The sequence below is a fragment of the Nannospalax galili genome, unplaced genomic scaffold (assembly GCF_000622305.1).
Source record: "Nannospalax galili isolate Female #2095 unplaced genomic scaffold, S.galili_v1.0 scaffold1050, whole genome shotgun sequence".
Lineage (NCBI taxonomy): Eukaryota > Metazoa > Chordata > Mammalia > Rodentia > Spalacidae > Nannospalax > Nannospalax galili.
The window spans coordinates 1,712,345-1,723,959 of NW_008329037.1; the positions used below are offsets into that span (position 1 = coordinate 1,712,345).

The following is an 11,615-nucleotide window of genomic DNA, read 5'->3' on the forward strand; positions in this document are numbered from 1 at the left end:
CTCAGATAAAGAATTTCAAACATCTTTACAATATATTAAAACATTCCAAATCTTCTAACTTCTATAGTAAGTGTTTAATATCTACAAATCTCCTTTATTTATATTTGTTGAAATTTTTAAATATTTTATTATTTTTATTTTATGTGTATGCGTGTATTGCCTGATGTCATGCAATGCCTGTGGAAGTCAGAAGAGGGCATCGGATCCCCTGGAACTGGAGTTACAGATGGTTTCATGCGGGTGCTGAATGTAATTTTTAATAGGTAATGGAGCCCCACTTCTATCACAAGATGGTAAACTCTTTGTCCTTTCTCTTTTGTAATTTTGGGAGGAATTTATAATTCCAAGACTCTGTTGCCAATATTATACTAACCTTTGTCAAATCAATCAGATTGATTTTACAAAAACAGACCAGAAGGCCAGACTTATGATACTTTAAAAAACAAATAATTCCTCCCCCCTTCCTGCACCCCCCCCCACTTGGGCCTCCTCCCTATCCCCTGCCCCTAAATTTTCTCTGCCGTTGGGGTCTCCAAAAAAAAAAAAACAAAAACAAAACAAAATTCATATTTTTGTAAAAAAAAAAAATACCCTCTTATCATTATAAAACCAGAACATCCTACTTTAAAAGACAAATGTGTTAGATTTCAATGTTCTGTTCCTAAATGTACTTCTCAAAAGAAATGTAGTTAATGTTAAGCTGGTTAACAACAATTTCAACAATTAGGATGAGCACCCTTCGAAGAGTTTCAAAAAGGAATGCAGTGTATATCCAAGCTCCTGGAAAGTCTCATTAAGACCAGGTCTGTGACAGCTCCTGTCAAGTCTGACTCACCAAACTGATTTCAAAGAACTTTAAAATACTTAAGTAGTATTTTTTTCTTATCTTTATCTTTCCAAATTTCTCTAAATATTGACATTTATTTTTTACCTCAGGTTCATTATAACTTCTTTCAAAAACCCTGTGAGGCTACATATACTCCATAGTATCTCAATAATACCTCAAAGGCAAGGATTAGTATTGAATATCTATGCATGCTGGCATGATTCATTTTGTACACAATTAGCCCTTAATTAAGCTTTACTGATATGTTCAGTCTATAAAACACTTAAAAAACAATGTATTTAGCTCCTACTTGGTGCTACCTAGACAGTGAAAAGCTCATAGATTCTAAATGAAGTCATGACCTTTAACCTTAAGGAACTCACATGCCAATCACAGTCACAGAAAAGTAAATGGAAAAATCATCCACTGATAAATCATGTATTTGTATATGTGCCCGGCCTGACAAAAATGTAGTCTTAAAGATCAACAAATAAGCCGGGCATGGTGGCACATGCCTTTAATCCCAGCACTTGGGAGGCAGAGGCAAGGCAGATCTTTGTGAGTTCCAGAACAGCTGGGGCTACAAGGAGACCCTGTCTCAAAAACAGACAAAAAAAAAAAAAAAAAAAAAAAAAAAAGATCAATGAATAATTAAAATTTAAGTAGTAAAGTATCTTAGGATAGAATATCTCCAAGTTTAATGTATATTAAGAATTATTTGGAACTGGACATGGTGGTGCACAGTTGTAATTCCAGCACTCAGGAGGCTACAGCAGGAGGATTGCTACAAATTCAGTCAGCCTGGGCTACATAGCAAGACCCTGTTTCAAAATATTAAAAATTATTATTTGGGGATATTCTTTGTTTTATTTTGGAGACAGGGTCTCACTATGCAGCCTAGGAGAGTCTGGAGCTTGCTATGTAGCCAAGGCTAGCTTCCTGCCTCACCTACTGAGCACTGGGAACATAGATATGAGTCACTATACCCAGCTAGGGGTCCACTGAAAGGTGAAATATGAGCCAGGCACAGTGGAGCACACCTTTAATCCAGAGGTGGAAGCAGAGGCATGTATTGCCTTCGAGTAGGTAAGTGCACCCCTGTCGTGCAATGCCCATGGAGGACAGAAGAGGCCGTCAGATCCCCTGGAACTGGAATTTTGGACAGTTGATAGCTGCCATGTGGGTGCTGGGATTTGAACCTGGGTCTCCTGCAAGAACAGCTCTTAACTGCTAAGCCATCTCTCCAGCCCTGGCAGAGTGGTAACTTAAAGATATACACCAAGTTTACTTTCTGCCTAAAGAAAATGGAATCTGTTGAAGAAAAATGATGGCATAATTTGTGCTAATACCACCAGACAACATAGGAACGAGGTACATTGTCTACCTTCAGCACACAGTATTACTGTCTCTGCTATGTCAAAACAGCAACTTTGCATTACCTGAGGCCTCTGCTGAGTGTTCAGAAGGTTGACTGCTCAGTGGTTCTTTTGGCTCCAATTTCTCTAACACAGAATCTTCATTTGTTGGCAAGTTATACTTTTGGTCTGTAGCTTTGACTGGTTCTAAAGATAATAGTGAAAATTCATTTAAGTTTCAGATAAATAGTATTTCAACTCTTTTTAACCTGTCATAGATTGGAGACGAGAATAGTTTTTGAAGCATTCTATAACAGGCAGCAGAAAACCGATAAAGGCAGCTGGAAGGCAGTCAGGCAGGTGGGTTTCTGGTTTTGTATTTTTAAATTAATTTTTATGTATACATTTAGTGTGTATGTATGCAGTGTATGTGTGAGTGTGTGTGCCACAGTGTACATGTGGAAGTCAAAGGACAACTTCCTGAGTCAGTTCTATTTTTCCACCATGTGGGTCCCAGGGTTGAACTTAGGTAGTTAGGCTTGGTGGCAGGTGCCTTTATCCACTAGGCAATCTTGTTGACCCTTTTAAAAAAATATTTTGAAACAAACAAAACTCAACATTTTTTTCTCTTTTTTAAAATTTATTTTTATGTGTATGAGTGTTCTGCTTACTGAATGTATATGCACCATGTGTGTGCAGTGCTGGCAGAGTCCAGAAGAGGGTATCAGAACCCCTGGAAATGAAGATACAGATGGCACCCTCCATGTGGGTGCTGGGAACCAAAACCAGGTAATGCAAGAGCAGCAGGTGCTCTTAATGGTTGAACCATTTCCCCAGTTCCAACAAATACTTTTGTAAGCTGGCAGGAATGATCAAATGGAAAGGGGATTAAATTAGTAAGTAGCAGAAAGGAGAATGGTGGCTGAGACAATATACTTGAATAAAAGAGATGGGACTTGTTGCAAAATCAGGACAGATTAGCCTTACTTAGGAGCAAAGAGTTTATGTATAAAAACTGAAGAGAGCTGGGCACGGTGGTGCACATCTTTTATGCCAGCACTTGGGAGGCAGAGGAAGGTAGACCTCTGAGTTCAAGGCCAGCCTGGTCTACACAGTGAGTTCCAGGCCAGCTGGGGCTACAGAGAGACCAGATACAAGTCACTATGTAGATGAGGTAACAGAGATGCATACATTTTATCTTAATGCTTCATTTAGGGTGAACAAGGTACTAGCTACTGGAGGAAGGAAGGAGAGCGGGAATGAGTAGACTTGCAAAGCAGTGAGACTATCTATTACCTGGCATGACATCTGCACCTTAGTCTATCCCAGGTGACAGAAATACTGAGAACAAGCAGAAGCCTGTACCTGGTGAAATCATGGAAGGAGGTACAGCTGACTGTCCCTCATGCTGCACAGGTTCTAAGTGGGAATCTTCACTTAGTCCTTCCTGGATCTGCCCAATTTCCTTGTCTTTCATTTGAATTGGTGCTATTTCTGTTTCCAAGAGTGGTGTAACATCCTTGGCTGGAGTAACGTTGTCCAGGGTCACCTCTGTTCCAGGGGGCAGAGCTACATCCTTAGTTGGTGCAGCCTCTGATTCTGGTTTCACATTGTTGATTGAGGCTGCCTCTTTTTCTGAAAGTGGGGTAACACTGTTGAGCTCAACTACCTTTATTTCTGGGAGTGTAGTGACTTCCATGCCCAGGGCCACTTCTGATTCTGGGAGTGGAGCTGTGTCCTTAACCATGCCCAATTTTGTTTCTGTGGGTGGAGCTGTATCCTCACCCAGGGTCATTTCTGTTTCTGGGGATGGAGTCATGTCCTTGATCAGAACTCCCTCTGTTTCTAAGGGCAGTGCTACATTCTTGGTCAAAACCATCATGGTATCTGACGGCAATGTCATGTCCCTTGCTAGGACCACCTCTGTTTTGGAGGACAAGGCCATCTCCTCAGCTGGAGGTATTTCTGTAGCTGAATCAGTGTCCTTATCCAGTGGTACCTCTATTTCTGAGAGTGATACCATACCCTTGGCTGGGGCTATCTCTATATCCTCAGGTGGGACCAAATCCATTTTTGTAGGAATTGTTTGCTCTGTTTCTTTGGACAGTGTCACATCCTCGCCTGGGACCACCTCTTTTTCTGCAGGCAGTGCAATATCCTTGGCTGAAGACACATCTGCTTCTATAGGCGAGATGACATCCTTAAAGGGAGCCACCTCTGCTTCTGTGGGTAGTACTATTTCCTTGACCAGGGATATATCTGAATCCATGAATGGCTGTATGTCTTTTTCCACTGTCACATCAGATTTGGTGGGTTCTTCCATATCTTCAGTCAATGCTACCTCTGTTTCTGTGGCTGGTGTCATGTCAAGGGCTGTGGATACCCCTGTTTCAGTAGATAGGACTGGGATAGTAGTCTTCTGTCCCATCATTTCCAATGCTTCAGGTGGGGGCTGCTCTTTTACTGACTCCATTTCTAGTTCCTTGGATGGCTCTAAGGAAAATAAGTTAAAAATTTCAGGATTTGCCAGGTGTGGTGGCATACAACTTTGATGCTAGCTCTTGGAAGGTAAAGGCAAGCAGATCTCTGTGGGTTTGAGGCCAGCCTGGTCTACATAACAAGTCCCAGGTCAGCTATAGTCGGTGCTACACAGGGAAACTCCGTCTTAAAAAAAAATAAAACAAAACTTTAGGGCCCGCTATTTCCTAATCATAGCTCTGCATTTGAAAAAAAAATTTTTTTTTTTTGTCTTTTTGAAGCAGGGTCTCCCTGTAGCTCCAGCTGTCCTGGAACTCACTATGTAGACCAGGCTGGCCTTGAACTCACAGAGATCCAACTGCCTCTGCCTCCTAAGTGCTGGGATTAAAGGCGTGTGCCACCATGCCCGGCTTGAAAATTACTTTTTTAAAATTTTATTTATTATTTTTATTTTTATTTTATGTACATGAGTGTATTTCCTGCATGTATGTATGTGCACCCATGTTGTGCAATGCCCAAGGAAGTAAGAGGAGGCTGTCGGATCTCTTGGAACTGGAGTTACGTACAGTTGTTAGCTGCCATGTGGGTGCTGAGAGCTGAACCTGGCTCCTCTGCAAGAGCAGCCATGCTCTTAACCACTGAGCCATCTCTCCGGTCCTGAAAATTACTTTCTTATCGCACAAAAATTATTTGGCTTTTGTGAAGATCAAATCCTACATCTAAATAGGAAGCTAGCAAATTAATGTATTAAAAGAATAATATATATATATGATGCTAAGAGACAAGTAATTGTCAGAAGCAGAGGCAGGTGAGTATCTTCAAGTTCCAGGTCAGCTTGGACTACACAGCAAGTTCCAGGCTGAAGCTGCATAATAAGACCCTGTCTCCAAAACAAAACAGAAATAACAAAAAAGACAAGCAACAGCCAGGTGTGGAGGCCTGTAGTCCCAGCACTTGGGATGCAGAGGCAGGCAGATCTCTGTGAGTTCAAGGCCAGCCTGGTCTGCATAGTGAGTTCCAGGACAGCTGGGGCTATAGGGAGACCCTGACTCAAAAAAGACTAAAAAAAAAAAAAAAAAAAAAAAAAAAAAAAAAAAGACAAGAAGTCATTTTTTGGCCTTTTGGCTAAGAGCAAGTGTACTAAGAAGACTAGAAGTGAAAAAAAAAGGCAAAGAAAATATACACTTAAATAATACAGGTACGTGATCAGTATTAGAAAGGAGCCAGTGGTTATTCTTCTCATTAAGAATAAATGCCACACTTGACATGGTGGCACACACCTTTAATCCCAGCTCTTGGGAGGCAGAAATAGGAGAATTTCTGTGAGATAAGAGGCCAGTCTGGTCTACAGAGTGAGTTCCAGGACAGTTGGAGCTACAGGGACACCCTATCTCAAAAAACAAAAACAAAAAAAAACCAGAATAAATAACACAACAGGGCATGGCACTCACACCTGTAATCCCAGCATTTGGGAAGCTGAGGAAGAGAAATTCCTCAAGTTCAAAGCTAGCATAGGCTACATTTTAAGACACCATCTCAAAACAGAACAAAACAAAAAAATAAGTCTCTGGTGTTAAAAATCTGCATGTAGGGCTGGAGAGATGGCTCAGCAGTTAAGAGCACTGGCTGTTCTTATAGAAGACTTGGATTTGAATCTTAGTACCCACATGGTGGCTAACAACTGTCTATAGTTCCAGGGGATCTAACACCTTCTTCTGTCCTCTGCAGGCACTGAACGACATGGGTATACACATATGCAGACATGACACTTATACACATAATAGCTGGGCGTGGTGGCACATGCCTGTAGTCTCAGCACTCAGGAGGCAGAGGCAGGTGGATCTCTGTGAGTTCAAGGCCAGCTTGGTCTACATAGTGAGTTCCAGGACAGCTGGAGCTACAGGGAGACCCTACTTCAAAAAGCCAAAAAAAAAAATTCTTTTCCATTTAATCTCAAGTATTGTGCTGAAGCTATAATGATGTGCTATTACTAATATAAGCTTAAAAACATTCCTAATACTTCTGAAATATTTATCTGTACCTACAATAAGCTGCTGAAAAACAACATATTGATTACTAATACTGTAACCAATAATTAATAAAACTTTTTTTTTTTTAATGATTTACCTGTTGCTAGTTGAAGAGTTTCTGTAACCGCATCTGGGGAAACAAAGGTCTCCAAGTGTGGAGAGTTTGGGGCTTCCACAGACCACTCTTGGGGTACAACAGTTGTGGGAGTGAAGGTATCATAGGGAGGCACACCTAATATTGAAACACAAACACATTCTTATAACTTCGTCACCAAGTTTTAAGATAGTTTAAATCAGCTGCATGTATTTCCAAGAAGACACACAACTATGGACTAATAAAGCCATTACAAATTTTTACAGGAAAGACTTCTGGTATTCTTCAGTGTGTGGTAATTTTTTAAAAGATTTATTTTAATGATATTTTTGTTGATTCTTTTGACTTTTATACAATGTTTTTTGACCATATTCAAACCCCTTCACCTTTTCTCTCAGATTCACCCCATCTCCCTGTCCACTGCCACCCACCACCCCTCCCCCACCTTCTGTTCTCTACTTTTTTTTGGGGGGGGTTGGTTTTTTGAGACAGGGTCTCTCTGTAGCCCTGGCTGTTCAGAAACTTGCTTTCTTGCTTTGTAGACCAGGGTGGCCTCATGTCACAGAGATCTGCATGCCTCTGTCTCCCTAGTCTGGGATAAAGCCATGTGCCATCTGGCATAGGCTCCTTGTTTTTTCAGTCCAATTTTGTTCCCCAAATACCTTTTTTGGGGGGAGGGTCTTTTTGAGACAGGGTCTTCCTGGAGCCCCAGCTGTCCTGGAATTTGCTATGTAGCCTGGAACTCACAAGAGATCCACATGCCTCTGCCTTCCTTAGGGCTGCAACTAAAGGTGTGCGCCATCACACCCAGCTAGAAGAGGTAATCTTTTACTACATAATGAATTTGATACAGGAGACCCTGTCTCAAAAAATATAATTAGCATAATGAGTTCCAGGACAGCTGGGGCTACAGCTGTCTCAAAAAGACCAAAAAAGCCAGGTGTGCTGGAGGACACCTTTAGTCCCAGCACTTGGGAGGCAGAGGCAGGCAGATCTCTGTTGAGTTCGAGGCCAGCCTGGTCTACATAGTGAGTTCCAGGCCAGCTGGGGCTACAAGGAGACCCTGTCTCAAAAAGAGACCCCCCGAAAATATATATGCATAAAAAATTAAAATTAATAATAAGTTGAAAGAATTATTTCCAGACAGTGAAAAAGTAAAATGTGGACACACAATATGATCATAGTTTATAGTACTCAAGTTATAGTACTCAAGATCCTTTGAAAGCAGGTCACCAGTCCCTGAACAGCCCAAGTGTTAATTCTCTAATTTGCCACTAGAGAACCTAGAAGACCTTTTGTCTTGCCACTTGTTTTTTGTTGAAGGTGCTATGTAAGGTATAATTCTAAAGTTCTCTTTGATTCCCTGAATACCTCCCATATATAGATGAAATTATGTTACAACCTCACTTTAGTTTGGGGACAGTAGCACCAGAATTGGAAGGTAAATGGAGAAAGATCAGGAATTCAAGGCCATCCTTGGCTGCACAGTTAAAGCCAGTTTGAGCTACTAAGAATTTGCCTCAGCTGGGTGTGGTGGTGCACACCTTTAATTCCAGCAGAGTCAGGCAGATCTCTGTGAGTTCCAAGCCAGCCTGGTCTACATAGTGAGTTCCAAGCCAGCTGAAGCTACAGGGAGACCCTGTCTCAAAAAGACTTTAAAAAAAAAATTTGCCTCAAAAAAAAAAAATTAGTTCCTTTCATTTTTCTCTTAATCATTTGTCTTTTGCTGTGTGGATATAAGACAGGAGAAGGAAACAGTAAGTCTAGTGGAAGCCATACTGAAACTGTCTTCCAGGGGTTCATCTTGCCCTGTGATTGCTGGAGCATTCATGGGTCCACTGGAGAGAAACAGCAACTCATCCAGGCCACTATCATCATGCATCTTAAAGGGGTCTGGAATAAAGAAACAATACAAAACTCATTCTCAGAGAATGTAATTAGAAAAATTAACATCTTTTATTATCCTATGAAGAATGTTGACTAGTTACATTTGTATTGTCAGTAGCAAATTAGATGAATTGAGATAATATATGACTATACATGGCAAAGAAATCATGAACATTCACTAGTTCATGTGTTATGATAATAAAATGGAATCCCTTGTTCTCTTAAGATTTGATTGTCTAAGTCAAATAGCCAACAAACATATAAAACTAAAGCATAGCTTATATTCAGCTCTAATATTCTAAGTATAGAGGAAATGGAATTTTCAATATATACTAAAAGACATTCATTTTAAGTTTTGTTTTGTTTTTTAAAAAAAGCAGGCGCTAAAAAGTGGCTCAGAGGTTAACACACTGGCCATTCTTGCAGAGGACCAAGGATCACTTCCCAGCCCCTACATGGCAGCTAACAATCATCCCTAACTCCAGTTCCAGAGGACCTGATACTGCCTTATGGCCTCTGGGGGCATTGCATGACACAGGCGCACCTATATACATGCAGGGAAAACACTCATATACATAAAATAAAAATAATCAAAAGCAAACAAAATAAAAAACCAGGGTCTGGGGAAATAGATCTGTCAATAAAATGCCTGTGACAAAAGCATGAGGACCTGAGTTTCATTCCCAGCATGCACAAAAAAGCATGATATGGTAGACATGCTTGTTATTTCAGTGTTGGGGAGAAGGGGGGATTAAAAAACCAAACTCAGGGCTGAAGAGCTGGCCCAACGGTTAAGAACACTGGCTGCTCTTGCAGAAGACCCAGGTTTAAATCCCAGCACCCACGTGGTGGCCAACAACCATTCATAACTCCAGTTCCAGGGGATCTGAAACCCTTTCCTGTCCTCTCCGGGCAATGGACAACACAGGTCCATTTACATACATGCAGGCATAACACTCATATGCACAATAAAAATAAACAAACAAATAAGTATTTAAAAACCAAACCCATAAACTATGTTGAGAGCTGGGCATCAGCTACTTGAGAGGCATATCTCTGTGAGATTAAGGCCAGCCTGGTCTACACAGCAAGTTCCAGGTAAGCTGGGGCTACAGGGAGACCCTGTCTCAAAACCAAAACCAAATAACCAAAAAAAAAAAAAAATGTCAGCTAGAATGTTTTCTACAGAAGAAACTCAGAAAAGGAAATGTTCCTCCTATGTGAACATTGTGAAAAAAATTGTATTTCTAACCGTCTCTGAGCCAGGTGATCTCTGTGCATTCCAGGCAAGGCTGGTCTATACAGTGACTCATTATGTCACTATGGTATGGTCACTATGGAGACCAACCTAGCCTCAAACTCACAGAGATCCTCTTTCATGAGTCCTGAGTGCTGGGGTTCAAGACACGCAACACCACAACTGGCATAATATTTTTTTAAAGCAGATTTAAGGGCAGTGAGATAACTCAGTGGGAAAAAGCACTTGCTGTGAAAGCCTGATGACCTGAGTTTACTCCTGGGAACTCATGGTAGAAGCAAAGACCAGATGCTCAAAAGTTGTCCTCTGAACTTCACATGAGCGCTGCGATTGTGTATGTATGTGTACACATACACACATAGTAAAAATCTGTTAAGTAATAATATGTGAATTAAATCTCAAGCTGCTTTTTAAATTTTTTGATCTTTAAATTTTTTTAAGTTGAGAATGCCAAGAGGCACCTCTCTCATCATTTTCTGTGGCTATTGGGAAGTCACAGGATCTATATTTGAGTGTGGACTTTCCAGTGCAGCCATAAATGGGGGGAGCCCACACCTCTGTAAATAAATCCCTACCCTATGCTCTGTTAAAAAAAAAAGAATAAGAAAGAAAATGATAGGTGTTTGGATAGATAGATGAGAGGGATCTGACTAGACCAAAAGAGGATGGACTTGCACTGGGAATCCTGGAGACATTAGCTTGACACAGTGGGCCTTAACACCCAGGTCAGAGTATATGGGTTCCAGTTGGAGGGGTATGGGAAGGTGCTGGTGGAGATGGGGCTTTAAAGATGATTCAGATTGAGATATTCTGTATGAAATACAACAAAATTTAATAAAACAAATTTAAAAAATTTTTAATGTTTTAAAAACTAATTAATAAAAAATAAATAAATACATTTTAAAAAGCCATGCATAGTGGCACATGCCTGTAGTCCCAACACTTGGGAGGCAGAGTCTGTGCAGAGGCAAGTGGATCTCTGTGAGTTTAAGGCCAGCCTGGTCTATATAGTGAGTTTCAAGACAGCTGGGGCTACAGGGAGAACCTGTCTCAAAAAGACCAAAAAAAAAAAAAAAGAAAATGCTTATGTGAGTAGTGGTTACAGTCAGATACAAGCTTGCACTTACCAGTCTGGTTAGGATTCAACATTTGCTGAGGCTGGAAACAAAAGCTTGTGTCTACTGGCCAGCTTTGGCTGTTTTGATAATCCTGGTAGGCCATTTTCTCTTCAAGGAATTCAGTTGGAGACCCTTAAGATACAGAAACAAAGCAAGTTACAAGATACCATTGTTTTCCAATCTTGAGTTTACTAAGTATGCAGCCAGAACAATATAACACATCCAGCTAATACCTTTCAAGAAAACAAAAAGGTTTTAGAGAAGGAAAAAGAACTCTCTGTTCAGGAACAAAAGATTCAGTATTGTTAAGAAGGCAATTCTCAAACTAATCAATAGATTTAAGGCAATCATTGAATTTTTGGCCTTCTACCTAAAATCAAGTATAGAATCAAAGCAAATAAAATTAAAATGACAAAAATTTAAAAAGCTGCATCAAGCCGGTTGTGGCGGCACATATCAGTAGCATGATGCTGAAGAGGTGGAAGCAGAAAGATCATGAGGCTACCCTGGACTATACCTCTGCTAACTCACTATGCTACTGACTTCACACTTAAAAGTCTTAAAATGAC

General features: G+C 40.6%; 1 protein-coding gene across 11 annotated transcripts in view; it reads right to left on the reverse strand.

Moving 5' to 3' along the window:
- Map4 (microtubule associated protein 4) overlaps window positions 1–11,186 on the reverse strand; it is a 59,773-nt gene extending 48,587 nt beyond the window's left edge. For all 11 annotated transcript variants that reach the window (XM_017797525.2, XM_029562319.1, XM_017797529.2 and 8 more), the window contains exons 1-5: window positions 11,056–11,186; window positions 8,563–8,676; window positions 6,787–6,921; window positions 3,547–4,674; window positions 2,266–2,388 (exon numbers count right to left, since the gene is read on the reverse strand). In XM_017797525.2, the coding sequence (XP_017653014.1) occupies window positions 2,266–2,388; window positions 3,547–4,674; window positions 6,787–6,921; window positions 8,563–8,676; window positions 11,056–11,149 (1,594 nt within the window). In that variant the 5' untranslated portion in view covers window positions 11,150–11,186. The remainder of the gene's footprint in view (window positions 1–2,265; window positions 2,389–3,546; window positions 4,675–6,786; window positions 6,922–8,562; window positions 8,677–11,055) is intronic.
- Between the last annotated feature and the right edge of the window lie 429 nt (window positions 11,187–11,615).